The 17,619-nt window shown below is 36.7% G+C and overlaps 1 protein-coding gene across 1 annotated transcript in view; it reads right to left on the reverse strand.

The window, feature by feature from the left end:
• Positions 1-3,735: 3,735 nt before the first annotated feature.
• LOC113497437 (ski oncogene) overlaps positions 3,736-17,619 on the reverse strand; it is a 59,664-nt gene continuing 45,780 nt past the window's right edge. The window contains exon 2 of the mRNA XM_026876990.1: positions 3,736-4,218. Within this exon, the coding sequence (XP_026732791.1) occupies positions 3,736-4,218 (483 nt within the window). The remainder of the gene's footprint in view (positions 4,219-17,619) is intronic.

Consider the following 17,619-nt stretch of genomic DNA (forward strand, 5'->3'; position numbering starts at 1 on the left):
GTGATATTTATGAAGCAAATATTTAGCGCCATCTAGTGAAACAAATAAAGCAATATATATTTTTGATAGTTAGATTTTGCGACTTTCACAATAACGTATTTATAAACTGATGTATTACAATCATACATGAGATCACAGGGTACGTGAATACCCTGGCAAATCACCAATTACGCGAAAACTCTGTCTCATTCCTCTGTCGACAGGCCAAAGCTGCAGAAAACGAGACATAGTTCGTGGCGTTTCAAGTATTTTATAGTTTACAACAGCCTGGCATCCATACATAGCTTCGTACCGTACTGTAAAACAAATATTTACAATATCATCACTCTCACTGCCTTTTAAATATGAGACATACTAAAAAAATAACAACTCTTTTTCGAAAAGAAAAAGAATACAACCTACTGAGTGTGTCTTTAGAAATAGAATATTATAAAATAGCCACGTCCGAGTCCTTTAGCACCATCCATATTTATTTTTGCAGTAAATAAAGACAGTGAGAGATATGAAACTTTTCCATCGATACAATACAATATTACCTACGCTAATAATTAAAGCGTTATTTAAGGTTAAACAGGCTTAGCCACATTTAATTTTCATCATTTTTTATCGCAAAACCAAAATAGATCGATTGAACTCTTTTTTTAAATAAGTAATTTAAAAAAAACTATAATATTAGTATAACTAAAATATTCGCCAATAAATATAAAAATATATACAATTAATCACTAAGTTAGCCAAGCCAAAACATTGTAGCACCAAAATTATGTAACAACAGTACTGACAGAAAAGTTTCACAATACATATAATATATTATATGAGGTACCTTATTATACAATACAATGGCGATCAGCCCATTTCTAATGTACACTATTTAATGTTTAAAACAATAAGTTATTCTTATTACACTCGCTTACGGTACCTATAATGAATAATATATATTAATAAGTAAATGGTAATTTTTTTCAAAGTGTCTCTGACTAGAGATATAACCTATTCTAAAACTGAAATCTTAATCTATTAACAACTAACTACGTAACATAGCACTCTTTGAAGGAAAAAAATATCATCAAAAGGAAAATCGTTTCGATTTCTTTTATACAATTTGAGCTTTGCCAAAGTCACTTAGTGAAATCATATTTCACAATTCATTATACTTGTTTTTTTTTTTCAATTTGAATGTACCCCAGCGTTGTCAAGCAAGCGAACTGAAAAAGTTATCGATAGCAGATTTAATAGATAACTGAACTTATAATTATTTGTAAGTCTTTTACAAATAACCTTCTATTATTAAATAGGCTGCCTATAAAAGTCGCAAAATTATATTTTTACGTACATAAACTTAATTTTATTATGCTATCCAAATATCGAATATTTTTCAGTTCGCAATTTGACGTCAATAAAAAAATGGGATTCATAAAAAGAGGCCTCGAAACTGGTAAGAACACTGTAACTATGTGATTTATTTATAATTTTATTTACAGGAAAAATATGTTTATGTACTGTGCTTCAGAATCTCATCATGATAATATGAGAACTTGGTATAAAAATAATATAATCAATCGGTATACGACTACGATTGTATTGTATGCATTTAGGAGCGGAATAGTTTAAATGTTCGTACCAGACAAACAATGAATAGGTCGAGGCGTCCACTGGGCCGTAGCGCCCAAAGACACAAGTTAATACAATAGTAGTTGCTCAGTCACAAAATATATGCACTAAGTTAAAATGCACGGTTACTGGCAAAGGCTAAATCGCGTGGCTCAAATTCATTACAAAAATTATATAAATTACATTAAATTAAAAGTCCATCAGCCGCTTTTCGGTTGTTGACAATACTTACAATATTTACGCTTTAAAAATATTTTAATAACGCAACTAGTCAACGCATTTCACATGAAACTTGTTTTTGACATAAAATCACAAGGCTTTTAAATAAATTAAAATGCTACGAAAGACGTAAGTCTTATGAGAAATAAGAAATATCTAAGCTTGTGATGACAAAGTTTAAATTACAATAATTAATTTTAGTTTATCTTGAATTTTTAATTAATTAGGAATTTAATTGGCGGTGTGTCCTTATAGTGTTGTTGTAGACATTACGTGGACGCTAGGACATACAGCGTGCTATGTACACCACTATAGGACATCATCAAACACCACATGTTGACAACCAATCATTATTTAATACAAAACCTAACACATTGATAAGAATCAGGCAGTGATCAATTCACCATTTAAAAATTATTGCTCGATTAAAAACAATTTGTAGTACCTAAATGAAAGTCAGTGTCTTACATAGATTTTTCTTAATTTAGACCAATATTTTTTTTATTTACAATGAGGTAGACTGCGGGATACACCCTTATAAAGATAATTTTGTTGGCCTGGACTCTACTAAGTAGCTATAACTTATGAAGTATGACATGTGACTGTCCCACCAGCCGTAACGCGATCTAAATGCAACGCCTTCTACAATGTAGTACAGGGGAGATTGATAACGTGATTTGGCTCTAGAAAAATTGTGAATATTGTGAGGATAAAAAAAAAACAATTCCTTAGACGATAACAACTGGAAGACATCCACTTGTACAGATGGCCTTACCTTTGTAACTATATTATTTGCATTCTACGATACCTGGAGTGGGACAGGCGGACCAGAACAAAAGCGTTCGTGTAGTCCCGACACAACAATCTGACAAGTTAACATTAACATTAGGAGTGTGCCTCTCTGTTGCACTACAGTTGGCTTGTGTCTGTAAACAAATATAAACTTATTCCCACATGTTGTTCATACAACCTTTAACATATAAGAAGTATGATGCATGTACGTGTTTCAAATATTATTACTATTTGGTATGGCTGAGGTTTTATACAGAGTTATTTATTCATTACGTAAAGTACATGTCGAGCTAATTGTTTTACGAGGCGGCCGAGGTGGGCCGGCGGTACACTATCGGAAACTTAATGATTTACGTAATGCTTGAATCATGTCGCGTGTAATGAGCACTGAGCTTTATTACCAGCTACGTGATTATCCAATGATTGATAGTCTTACACCGCCCACCATTGTACACGATATACTATTTCAGAATATGTAGTTTGTATTAAGTTTATGTATGAATAAAACACAAGTAGAGGATAACTTAAGACGCCGTTATTGCTTAGTGTATGTACACAGATATTGCAAAATAAATCTTAAAAATAACCCTGTATAAATTATGCTTATGGTTGTAGTTTAATAACTATTTTATTATATTATATGTGAGTATTTTGTTAATAAGGTATTGAAAAGCACAGAGTTGAGGTTATATGAAAAGGTAACAGACGTACCCTCAGAATGGCACACGTTGAAGAGACTACAAGAAAAACTGTATATTGTACAAAAACTAATTTCATAAAACTGTACTTGATATGATTATGTACAACTATTTTTTATCTGCATCGTGCTACTGTATATTCTGTGGTAAAAATCGATACTCATCGAATCTGTTCGCGGCGGCAACACCGTACACGGTGTCGCCACCTAAAATTATTCAAAACAGTATAAATAGAAAGAAGTCTCATCAATAGACTCGGTTTCAAAGATCAACAATATCCAAGTAGAGAAAGAATATTTACAGGGTGCCTCGTACGGGGCGTACGTTCGTGATCGGTTCAGCACCTCGTGGGTTTGTACTGTCACTGAGCGTCCATCGCGAGTCAGTCGGCGGCGCGGGTGATGACGCGCGTCGGTCAACAGGGCGGCGGCGCGGGCGCGGGCGGCGGGCGCGCGTCCAGCTCGCGGCGGGCCACGGCGGCCTCGCGCGCGTCCAGCCGCGCCTCGCGCCGCGCCAGCTCCGCCTCGCGCTCGTCCAGGCGCCGCGCGCGCTCCGCCAGGCGCGCCTCCGCGTCCAGCAGGCGCGCCGCCAGCTCCGCCTCGCTGTGCGGCGGCGGCGACGTCGACGACGTCACGTCGTCCACGGGCGGCGTGAGCGGCTTGAGCGCCACGTTGGGCTGGTAGTCGCGCTCGAACGACGTGCAGTCGGCCACGCGCACCACGCGCTCGGGATGCTGCAACACGGGCTCGCGCTTGTCCCACGGCCGGAAGGCGGACAGCGCGCGATACGGCAGCGCGTACGGGTCCAGCAGCAGCGCGTACGTCGTGTAGTCCTCGCTGCGCAGCTTCTTCGGCGGCGACTCCGGCGGCTCTGGCTTACATACAACTGTTTCCACCACCTGGAATGCAAAGAGAAATATCTATTAAGTTTATGTTTTTATTCGTACGTAATACAACAAAGTTTAATTGTAATGACGTTTTTGGATAATTTTTCATCTTTTTCAGAACCGATAGTAAGCAAACATACTTTACGACCTCATAAAATTGTCTACACCTACAAGATTCGCATACGAATTCCAGGTTGGCGCATGACTCCAAACTGTTCGTGAAGTGGCGCGCATCATAAATAGCAACCGCAGCATCCCGTCTGTAACTCCCGACGTCTGTCGAGTGCCGCAGTTGAAGCTACGTAAATACGTTAATGTCAAAGAGTCACATTCGTGACGTCAATAGCTTATCTATGAGGCCGAGAACAAGGAACGATGTGGAATTATGGACCGCTCTCATAATAAACCAAGATCAATCTGCGACGGAGAGGAAAATATTCTTCACTAACCTCTATTCATAACACAAGAAGCTATTTTTGTCGTTAACCTTTAGGTACCCCATATATAACAGATATCATCAGTCTTATCACAACTAGTGTACGATTATTTTGATAGTGTTTTATAGAAATGGACAAAGAAAATTAGCTTGACGCCGCGTGTTTGGGAAGACTAGCAACATAATGGCTTCGAATTACATCTCGTTTATTAGAGGACACCTGTATTCCGTAAGGCCCGGGAGGCCCTGGAGCATTGAGCGTCATAACAGCTGGAGTGTGTCACAAACACACTGGTACATTCGAGTTACATAACGCAGGTGCGAGGGGAGCGGGCAGACGGCGCGCGTCATCGCCACCCCCGGGCGCGGCCCCGGCGGTGTGGGGCGCGGATGTAGGTCGTGGCCAGGCCGCAGACGACCCCCAGACGCCAACCTCGCCCTGCCTTGACGCACCAAACACTCACACCCCACTAACAAATGCGTAAATGTTAAAGCTGTTAACGATTTTGCCTCAGCCGACAAATACTGTCAACCACTTATTTCCCGCTTTCAGACTTCAGTCATATTTCAAATAACTCAACAAATGTCTCCTTCAATTAAAATGAAACAAAGCTATTCGCCGCCAAAACTATGCCTCCATTCTTTTGATAGTTCGTTATCGAATTCCTTATACGAATAACAACACGAAAAATGTGGGAGAAATAACATGCCGATATGTTATCAACATACTCATCGCTCAATCTACAAGTTTGTATTGTTTATTTGACGACGCGATATTTTAGACCTTAAAGCTACGAGATAAACAGCACATTACAATATAACGGCCGCGTCAAAATGGCGTCAGGCGCGTTCAAAACACTGGCTCCAAAACAATGTACGTAATGAGAGAACGGCGGGGTTTCCGTCAAGACTCATCTGCGGAACGTGTGCCTCGAGGACCAGCGTAAGTGGAGCCCCCCCGGCGCCGCCCGCCACGCACGTCACTCAACTGTAAGGGCGCGAAGTAGGTAGGGCAATGGGCTTTCTAGGCTCTGTGTAAGTTGGGCGCGTGGGCGCGGTCCAACTACATAACATATTATTTCGGCCTACTTGCAATTTAGCAACTGTTTTTGTGTTGGCACGTGTCTACGACATACGTCCTACGTTGTTACATTTTCCTTGAAATAATCTCAATTCCTCATATTTTAGTTAAGAACAACGTAACTACGCACATATACAGCAGGCCGTGCGATAGATAGCGGCTGCCGACACGGGCTCATCAACTAGAAAGTTACAATAACTTTGCCTTCCATTGTATGGGTTAATGTGTTATTGCCATGCAAAAGCTGCTCGTATCGAAACGTAACTACCTGTGCCCAAGAACTATTGATAGAATAGAATAGGGACAATCAATAGATCTAGAAAGTGGCCTAGGCACGAATAGTCGATTTTCCAATCTCTATAACTTCGCTTTAGGATTATAATTCAATGGTTCCTAATAAAAAAACTAACAAAAATGGCGAGATACTTTTGTAACTTTCCCTTAACATATCATAGATGGCGTTACTAGTGTCCCATCTATCTCAGTCACGAAAACTCAAGTATTGTTTCATCATAATTTCGCCCAATCACTAATTATACTTACCTATTTTATCAAGAAAACTTCTACTAAATAAGATCAGATTTACGTTAACTGTGCAGTATTTTATTTGCTAGTAAAAATGGCCAACGAACTAATCAAACTAGCTATGCTAGGGTTGTCAATTATATTAGACTTTCCTAATTCAATACTAAAATTAATTGGGTATTTTACTACCAAAGTTTCTCGGGTACCTGTGTAAGCCTGTCAAATCGTAGTACCTGTTTTACCAAGAGAGCTTCTTCTTGGAAAATGTCGACACCAGTATAAACACTTTCCACGTTACATTTAAATTGCCGCGAAAAGTGGTTCAGTAATGAAAATTGAAAACAAACATTAACATACTCGTACACTCTCGCAATCGTTAGGGACATATTAATATTCAAATATTTATATATTATCTTGAAGAGCTTTTTCACTGTTATTCAATTTTTTTTGGAACTGTATTTACTTACTAGGTAATGATATTGGCATACGCGAAAATCCATGTTTTTCTCTGATTACATTAATTTAAATGTAGAATGTATTGATCGGTTTCTTTGTACAGTAGTCCGCGAGTGTGATATAGATTACATATCATATACCTTTGCTGTTTGACCGACCTTTACTACTTGAAATAAGGCAAATAATGTTTCCTTTATTCAGTTATAGTAAAGAGTACATAATGTATCGTGTTTGTGAACGCAGCAATGTGCATGTAGATAAGTACAGTCTATCACAAATTATACAATAATATTATGATAATATTTATATGTTCTCGAAGTGGTACCAGGTTATAGGAGGTCAAAGGGGATCACCTCGTGTGCGGGCTAAGTGTTAATAATAATAGTCTCGTATTATTTTCTATTAATGATTATACGGAAACAATTAAATGCAATAATATTGTATCAAGTTATCACAGAATGATGAAATATAGTCGAGAAGTTTAAATGTTGAAGAGTTATTTTCAGAAATAGCACAGGTTCATCCTTGAATGCTATTTTTACTAAATAAATAGTTTGCAAAACTTACAAAAACGATTATTATCTTATCTTCATGATGTTAAAGTAAAATCGTCACATTTTTTAAAAACATTCGCACATTTAACGTAATCACGCTTGTTTGTCCGTTTACTATAAGTAAGTACATATATCTACGCGGAATTTACTATTATCTAAACATCAAAACATGGAAGTTGTAAATCTATTGCTAATCTGTTTTCATATTGTTTACTTACAGAAATTCTAGTAAATTCCTCACGGTTAAGGTTTTCGAAACAAAAATGCTTATGGTCATGTTAACTTTAAAATACTGTCACAAAATATATTTTTTTTAAACAAAGAGCTACAAGTCAATTCAAAAGAAGTCTGGAGACAGGATAAGGGAGACTTTTCCCCAGCAATAGAACATAAAATATAAAATTTAATAAAGAAAAAGGTAAACTTTTTGCAATTAGTAGGTGTGACAACCCTGCTGCGTGCTAGCCGTCAATGGACGGGTGATTGTTTAGACAAGGCGCACAACTCGCAAGACACACGCCTTCGAATAGTGAATCAACTTCTAAGAAAACTGTGCCAGCCTGTGAAGTGGAAAAAACATCATTTATACATTTTATGCAGCTATTTTTCTCAGGTTGAAAACTAAATGGAAATACGGGGAGTTTAGAATGAAAGTACTTGGTGTGGAAATGTGGATTGTAGACTTTTATGACTAGAGGTCGGGTAGGCAGATGCTATATCAAGTATTAGTTTAAAACAAAATATGCTGATATTCAAATCGGTATCTAGTTAATGAAAATCAAAATGTGGAAATATGACCGGCTAAAAGAAGGTTCTACAGATTTTTTAAGTAACACTGCATTGAGATGAAATTACAAAATGTATTTTCCTGCAGATATCAAGTAAAACAAATCAAAGTATTAACACAAATAACAAAGTTACTAGCTTTAAAAATAAACACATGCTTGGAAGCCTAAATACAGACAAGATGAAGTGTTTCTATGCCTAAGTGTCACAGATAACCGGCAGGGCTAATAAATCATAATTAAATTGAATCTAAAAGTTTTGTCCACCTGCCTTATAATGAATACTAAGTTATTTCGAATATTATAATGTGTATTAACGGAAAAGACAATGAGGACAGGGCTGCCAACTGCAAAAATATTTTAAGATCTCAATCCGACTTTTCTCGACTTTTTTTATGAAAACTTGAAGTTTTATGGTAATTATTATGCGTTTATTTGTACAAGTAAGAATTAAAATAGGCAGTTTCCGAACGAAAACAATCAGAAAATATAATAGGAAAAAAAAACTGACACAATAAATTCACCTCCAATATTTCACCGGTAACATTCCAACAGTTACGTAATATTTATGTCAAACCATAGATTTAAAAGTATCGAAATTACTTTTTTATGATAGCCCTAGGCAAAGGCATAACTCAACGCGACTTTATGCTAATACCGCATGATTTATCGTATCAAACGTTTATCTAGACAATTTATCTCTTTATGATCATTCGACTATCTACGACCTTCGTCTGTCCTTGTTTTCTCGTAAAATTTTATCTTATTATGGTAATATTTAACTTGGGCTTGATAGTTTACCGACATTTTAATATTATTTGCAGGGAATATACAAACTACAGCATTATAAGATGCCAATAAATTATCTAAATATGAATTAACGATTTTGACAGTTATGATAATTTAGCATTATTCATTTAGTTACAGGTGGGAAACCAGGTGGTGAAAAATCTACTTAAAACGATAGAAATCTTTCTGAACTAAGTAGTTCCAAAGCTAGTTAAGAAAAAAAAAAAACTTCACAAAGGCATTGTCTATAGAATTTGGAATGTCGTTCTTTATCAAATCACATTAAAGAGTATTAAAAAGGCCGATGGATAGATATACTCATATACACAAAATAATCCGTTTGCACTCGCTTAGATAGTGATCCAAATTGGATATCAAAATTAATATCTTGGTTTTCACGTAAACGCAGTTGCTACGCCTCTATCAGACTCGAATGAACCTTGCATTATTATCAACCTGATAACTAGAAATAAGGCTTTATTTCACAATAATCTTATCAATTTTATCGTGTAATTGGACCTTTGTTTTTATCATAATAATAATCATTATTATGCACAGGAAGAAACTTAATCGAACGACATTTTTGGTTGTTATGATCATTAAAATGAATCATAATTAATTATATTCTTTGTCTTTGTTTACAACTTGATACGATTAGTTTATGCAGTAAAAATTGTCTACTTAGTAGATTGATATCATCGATTTACCTATATTGCAGGGATAATAAATTCACAAAGGAAAATCGATACAACAATCAACCTTTTCAAGAACATTGACGTATCTCACTCAAATTTAATTTATTTAATAACCAAAACTACAGCGTTTTTCGTAATGTAGACCTTACGAACAGGGATGAAACCCTCACAAGAGGTGATGGTGACGTATGAACAATTGGCCATACTGAAAGGGACGCTCAAGTAGAGATTGATGGACTGAATGGATAAGGGATAAGTGCTGCCATGACAGATAGAAGTGCGCATTGCGCTAAACGAAAGATTGTAAGTGGGCCGGAGAAGGGAGCACCCGAAACGCTTTCCATCGACGCATTTAAATAGAGTTGGTGAGAACGCCAATAACTAGCAAGCGTAGTTGCCGCATATAGAACCTATCTATCGCATGAGTAACAGCGAGGCGGTATATAATGGCGGTAATAGTCTCTGTTGCCATAGCAACTAAGCAAAATTTCTGGCTGAACATGTAAAAATATCTATTACGCAAGCCGCCGACGCATCACGCCCAGGGGGTGGAGGGACCAGACGCCACCTTGGAACACCCCTCGACCGACCAAGGTCAACCAGCAGTCTACGAAACCATCGGCAAATAAAACACAACTATACTCCCAACACTGAAGATCCAATTTCGAATGTTGCTCATAAAATTATTTTGGCTACTCGATTCTAAGTTCTGTTGGCAAACAATAAGGCTGAAGTTGGTTTATTTCAGGCCAGGGCGTGAATGTAGAGGTTGTAGTACTAGTGTAGTGTAGTCCGGCGGACAATCAATGAGTTTCAGCCTTGTTGCATGAATTATGTATAGGAACGGGCCCGCTTACGTGACATTTTAGTTGAAAACAAGCTCCGCGCAGTGTTGACGGAAACCAGGACACAGTGTCCTTAACGATGTCAAACTTAGTTTAAAACACCTTTATTAGTCAAGAGCTGTTCATATAAGCTATGTTCTCGGGAATACAGATCACATTTGATTTAAACTTTGAATATAATGTCAATGATACCATTAAGCCCTAAACACTTAATCAAACTCCACTAATATTCTAATAGCGTTCATGACTAGACATAACAAATTAATATTCATAACATAATACGATTGCCACACGCAGACCAACTTTTTATAATACACGCAGCGTTTAATATGTATGAAGACTACATACACAATCCCACGTTCAAATTTGGAAATATACTTATAAGTAGACAAAAGAAAAAGAGCAAAAAAATAAAACGTTCCATTTTTAAACGCTGTTTCAGTCGCTCGGTTGTCGGATCGATGGTCAATACAAATTGCGCGGGAATTAAAAATGGCAATTGCATTTAGCTGTGAATTAATTTGTGAGGAACGGGCTTACGGCTATGGTCACCCTTCGTTCGTTATCTGCATCAGTGAGCTAATGGTGATTTAGCGACCGTGGACAATCACCGTGAGAGTAGCTACTCGATCGAACCGGTATCGATGCGCTATCGTACCATAGTGTAAATGTAAATATACTCTGCATATAGGCAGCGGAAGTGGCCAGCGGCCATATTTATATTCACGCTTTGTGGTTTGTACCGCAGAAATAATTACATGCACTAACTAGCTAGAACATATTAGACAAGTATTGTTTCTTTTGTAGCTGTGAACGCTTCAATAATGTAGAATGTCGCTTTACTCATAAAACGTGCCAGAAGACAATAAATTTATATCCAGCCTTATCTCAAAGTTCCTTAAAACTCTAAGAGAATTTCGATAAATCTTCACTTTTTACATTTAAAACTTATCCTAATATAAATTGAAAACGGATTTTATAAACCACTTTACTTCACGTAGAGCTAAAACTCGATTGAATGAATTTTCTGAAAGCTTTCCGATAACTTGTTTTAGAAATTGTAAAATGTTATCTACAGGAATTTATTGGCCATGGTTAACTTAGTGTTTGAAAATCGAATTGGAGAGATTACCAACTTTTATTTCATCAATGTTTGTAAAGCAGAACTTTAAGTGGTTTTTAATCATTAAGTTTTCGTATTATCTATGGTTCTGTGATGGAAATCTCTTCTCCAATTATTTTGAAAGCCATGAGTTATTGTGTTGTGTTCATTTACGAGATGTAAATAATTAAGCTGATTTTCTTTGAAGCGAAACACGAAACAATTCATGTATTAAAAGGCCCGAATAACTACTACATTACGCTATTAATCGAAATGCGAATATGACACGATTAAAAACTAATGCCAAGAATTAATAAATGTCAAGACTTTCACAGAGCCATAAGGTTCCTTTTTTAAATGCCACTCGTGCTTTGGCACTGATATCGATCAGTCTAATGGATTTATATTTTATACTTCATAATTTATGAGCGCTACCAAATCGATCGAAGGTAAAAGACAATAGCGCCTGCTTAAGTGTTTGAAGCGGCATTGTTTCTAATCCGAATTAACAGTTATGAAATAGTCGTCGATAGAGCATCGAAATGTAATCAATAATATACTCCATTATAGACTGATAATCGTCTTTGTATTAAAGAGCTTATTGGGACTCCTTAGTATCGCGGGGTACGACTTCAGACCAATTCTCGGATGTATCGAAGTCCGCAGGCATATACGAGGAATCTTCAAAATCCTCACAAATGGCCACCTATCATTGTCAGGTAATGTACTGTCCACCGTAAGTGAGGGCCGAGGGCCGAGCATTCCCAGAAAGCGATTACCAGCTGGGAGCTGACAACCTACCAACACATAAAGTAAGACTGACAGGTGTGGAAGCAGGATGAAGCATTACGTCATCATGGCGGCGTCTCCCTTCCACGAAAGCGAAAGAGTTCTTTTACGATGGTTGGCAGGCAGTCAAGCATCATCACGGTACTTCTCGGAAGGGTGCCGGGGAAATCATTGAAACGTCATTATTAGGGTTTCACTTACTCATGTAATTGAACTTCTTGCACCGCCTTACGTGCTAGGACCCGTAAAATCGGAAATGTCAACGGAATTCGTTTCGGTAAACGTTGGTGTCGTTTGCGAAGATGTTCAGTCTTCAGATAGTATTTGCCTTCGAGATGTCTTACCGATTTGTGAAGCTAGTATATGTATTGTAAAGTGGACCTGTTTATTTGATTTGATGTCCCAAGACAGATACTTCCGCTTCGACTACGTAAGCTAAAATATAGTTTTTTTCCTGATATCTTTCAAATCTAAAGTATTCGATAAAAACCGAATATGATTAAAGAAAACATTCACATAACTAGTAAAATCACTGATGTCTAGATTGAAGTGTGAGCGATGGTTTCTTAAATCGGCTCAGTAATTCAGACACAAACAGTTTCATTAATGAACAGACAAGTTATTGACACGTGCAGCCTATTGCAAGTAAACCGATAGCAGTTGGCGAACGATGTTTTGTTCATAGGAATGTCAACGTACGCCATTGATGAAGCGTTCATTGAGGGGCGACTGCCGGGCTCACTGATCCGTTGTAACCACGGACCGACTATAACAATACTACAATACTTCGCTAAAATAAAGGAACAACTGAAGATCCACAGATATATTTAAAACCTGTTAAACGAATAGCTCTAAAAAGTCAATATCAGCCTCTACAGATCGTGAGTAATGCCTTTTCCAATCTGATAAATCGCACACTAACTTTTCCTCCGTATTGGCTCCCCTTTACCCACATTATTCAACAGCAGAGGATGACAGTCATCTAATTGAACACGTTTATTTCTATAATAAGAAACGTGATTCAGCCAATCAGGAATTAGCAATAATAACCACCGATGATGTGGTGGGGATAAAGAAAACAAACATGGACAGTGAACCGTCCACGTGTCGGCTTAATTACCGTGGTAAAATGGTACGTAACAGTCGCGTAGAATTACCGCATTTAGTACACTCGCGTACAGTTTTTATAGCGCCACATTTTGCATACGACTCTGTAGAATTTTAATCGTCTTGTTTTGATGCTCAGGCTGTATGGTACGTTGTCTTTGCATGATTTTTATGCATGTACTCCTTATTTGAAAAGGACGGGCAAATGACACAGCAAATGACCGTCGTTTGACAGTTCAAGTTCAAAATATTAAGGCTCTCATACATTTAACGTCCTTAATGGATGCCGCATTTGAATACAAGTTATCCATCCGAGTATTATAATATTAAATGCTTAGTATTCTATAAAGTCGAGTGTGCAATGAATACCATTGTATGTAGAAGTCGTTGCACTTTTGTGGGACAAATAATCAGAAACGCACCAGTTTTGAATTATAATAATAAGAAACTTTATTTTTGTCATGTTCCATTGAGCTTATTAGGTGAGCCTCATTCTGATTCACGAAACCGAATAAAGTCTTATTATAATAAGTGTAAACTGGCCTTAAGTTATTTTTACCACGCAATAAAATGTAATGATTTTGTTTATGAGCCAAAGATAGTGTTACCGGAACAGAAGTGGCGGCTTACGAGCGAATTCGCGGTATTTCACTAGCCACGTGTTGTGTCGGATCTGGTATGATGGATGCAATAATAATGTCCTTTCCCACGAAAACTTGAAACTTGGCAACAGTAGAACACGTCTATTTAATTTCGTTAGTCATAGTTTTCCCCTTGCCCTAATTTGTATAATACGGAATGTTATAGAGAATCATTCTTCAAATATGTGTAAGTATTTTCTCTCCGTTGTTTTACTTGATTTGTCTACGGTGTAAAAATCCGATTAACGATAATCATGACGTAACAAAAAGGCATCTACATAGGAAAGAAAAAATGAAATAATTGTAGTTATTTCAGATTAGAACAAAACATGCGAATATCTTGACTCAAGACAATTACGTATCACAATCACAATAATTGTTACGGAATTTGAATGTGGAACGTGAGCGGCCATTCTGGATTACATTAAAAATGTTATTTTGTAGAGTAGCGCATGCGCGAACTTAAATTAAAATGTTACGATTATTAAAAAAGAACTGTAAAAGTTGCGAAATAAACGTATTACAAGAATGTAAATTCATATTGCTTTTCATAACTAACGAAGATGAAAAAAACATATCGTGAAATAGATTGCCGAGCACAGAATGTCTCGGAACATGATAAAAATAGATGAAAAAACTTATAGTATCACAAGTAATGATTTTCTGCGAACAAGGTCTCTACGTGAGATTTTCACAGGATTTTTAATGGACGATAAGGGCCGGATTCCCGGAATATCTTTATACGTATCAGGTGAATGACCGAGGCTGGCAACCTCGTACCGTACAAAAAGGATTTATAAATTACACATGTATTGTATACATATATCTGTGGAGTGTCTCAAAGAGATATTTCATAGAATAATATCTATAGAATATACCTCGGGTATTTAAGGCTTCCTTTTAAATATATAAGTATTGTGGTATTTCTTGAATCATGTGTTGGCAAAAATCTGAAAAATCAACGACATTTTTGCATAATGATCATCACCACCATGGGATATTTTCCTGTTACCTTCGACGATCTCAGAAACCATGAATACACTTTAAAGAATTCGCGTAACCAATTAGTGAATATTTCATTTCCCAACTTCCTCTGGCGACTTGGTGATAAATAATCATTTTCTGGTGAGTTGCCAATGCGCATCAAATGTGACAGCAAAGAGTGCTAGAAAATCGACCGTGGCAAAATGGCCGCCCGGATGTTTTGTTCACGTTTATCGAAACTCAAGACTTCGTAAACAAAGCTCCTGAAAAAATGTCGTCAATTAAAAACCTTTTGATGTCGTATTGTTTGTAGTCGTGATTAATTAAGAAAATTATTACAATTTAATTATCGCCTGGCATTATTTAAAAAGCGATTATTTTTTACTACAGTTTGTTTTTGTTGTTTTTCTTGAACAGCAGACGTATTCTTTTCTGGATATATACTTAGTTATTTATCGCCTATATATCAATCATATTTAGTCATCGCACGACACATTTGTCTCCAAAAGAATTTTTATTGAGGCGGATAAGCGTAAGTCATCATATGCAAAATTTACAAGCGTGTTTATATTATTTATTTCAATAATGCGAGTGTGAAAACGAGTTAAATGAATACATAAATTTTGCAAGAATTTGAATTATGAGGTCCCAAGTATTTGTTTATGAAGAGATTCCCAAAGAAGATTACACCTATTCTCTTTAACGTTACTTCCCAATTCGTTATTGGTTCATAGTAGATTTATATTGCTAATACAAGAAACTGTTACATAGTCAAAAAGTCTAATAGACTTTAGGACTATGATATTCTATTGCTAATCGGGCAGGTATCCAAACCCGAGAAGTTAGAACACATACGTACCTACGTGTGTTCTTTAAAAAATACACGTTCTCAAATCGGAATTCAAAAATTTCTGGCCGCTACATTATGCGAAAATGTCAGGCAAGAATTTAAAAAGAAATCATCAATTTATGTTTTTTATGCGAAGTGCGTATAATAAAATAATCGTTTTCGTATACCCTTGAAGTATTATCTTGGATTCTCGGATATTAAAGAATTTCAATGTTCTTTCTTTTGGATTCTTGAGAAATATTATTATATCAACAAATATTAACGAAAGAAACCGTATAACGCTTAGATATAGCTCTGCTTTGACGTTATTTAAAGTATTTAAATAACGTCTTTCTACTGCAATAGAAAGCTAGGACAAATTGCTAAATAATTTCAGTTTAGCCGTTACTCGAATATTCGGCAGCTATTTAATAATGAAATTCTTTGCGAAGATTCAATTTTCATTTTAAAGCGGCCTTATCGTAAATCGCACATATTTAGCCTTCCGATATTAAACGAGAATTTTCCGATAATTTTCGAGTACTGAAACTTTTAGTGAAAAACCTGCTGTTAATTGTAGGAATTATTATTTCAGAGAAAATATCGAAATAAGCTTAAGACTGGCCCTTCAACGTAAACCGATCAAATAAAATACTTAACACAAATGAGCATTTATGATTCAATAAAACCTCATTCAATAAAATAAAACCATCAATAATATTGTTTTTTTTTTCCTCGACACGTGTACCACCTTTATCATATTGTTTTGGAAATACGCAATAGGTCGCTTTAGTTTGAATTTCGAATGGCATTTAAATATTCTATTATGATACGGGATCTGGGAAGACAGAGGCCATTCACAACAGTTCACAAAGACACCTACCTATACCTATATTGTATGAACGTGTGTGAACGTCAACGAACTCTAGACCATAGTTTTGGTGTTATAGCCATTGACATTATTGTATTCTACACGTGGCCCTCGTTTCCTGTGCAAATCTTAGGCTAGACAAGGTACCTACATTGTTAGGTGATTAACTAAATGACTGCACGGTTTGGGTTTTACTGTTTTCACGTGTCAATGTGTTAGGAATGTTAAGCGTGTTCTCGAGTTTCGTATGAATGACTTACAAGTATTACAACTGAAATTTTTTGTCTCTACTTTTCTTTTTAAATTATTCCTATTCTGGTTTATATTCTGTTTTCCTTCGGTATAAAATTTACAGAAATAGGACAGGAAATCAATAACTCTTCATTGACTTGCTTTTAAATGATTGACGAAGTTTTATTCTAAAATGCAACGAACTGTCCATTTTCCTTGTCACCACAAATACTGAGTGCATGCCACCGACTCATAACCTTGTACAGCGTCTAGCCTGCAGCCTAGACTCGGCTTGTTTATTATAATTACCGCATTGTTTCAGTGCCGAGGTAATTTGATTTTATAATCAATAGATAACGGGCCTTACACTGCCTTTTGCCTCATGTAGTGCCGTGCAGTGATGCCTTTATCTATCGACTCTTATGTCAGCCTTTAGCATTTAAATTTACATTTCGCCTCATGATCTTATCTCTCCCATAAACTATAGCTATATCGAGGGATCTAGTTGACGTAATAATTAATCACCTATTTCAATGTCAGGACGTCGCTACAAGGTTACTCAAGAGCAATTAACATGCATTTGACGTATTTGACTTGTGTCAACGTGACAGCTCGATGACTCACGCCTAATGTCACGGAGGGAGTGCTGCGATAACGTGGTAGGGCCGTGAGTCCGTGACAGTTGCGCAACAC

Source organism: Trichoplusia ni, chromosome 9 (genome assembly GCF_003590095.1).
Source record: "Trichoplusia ni isolate ovarian cell line Hi5 chromosome 9, tn1, whole genome shotgun sequence".
NCBI classification, from domain to species: Eukaryota; Metazoa; Arthropoda; class Insecta; order Lepidoptera; family Noctuidae; genus Trichoplusia; species Trichoplusia ni.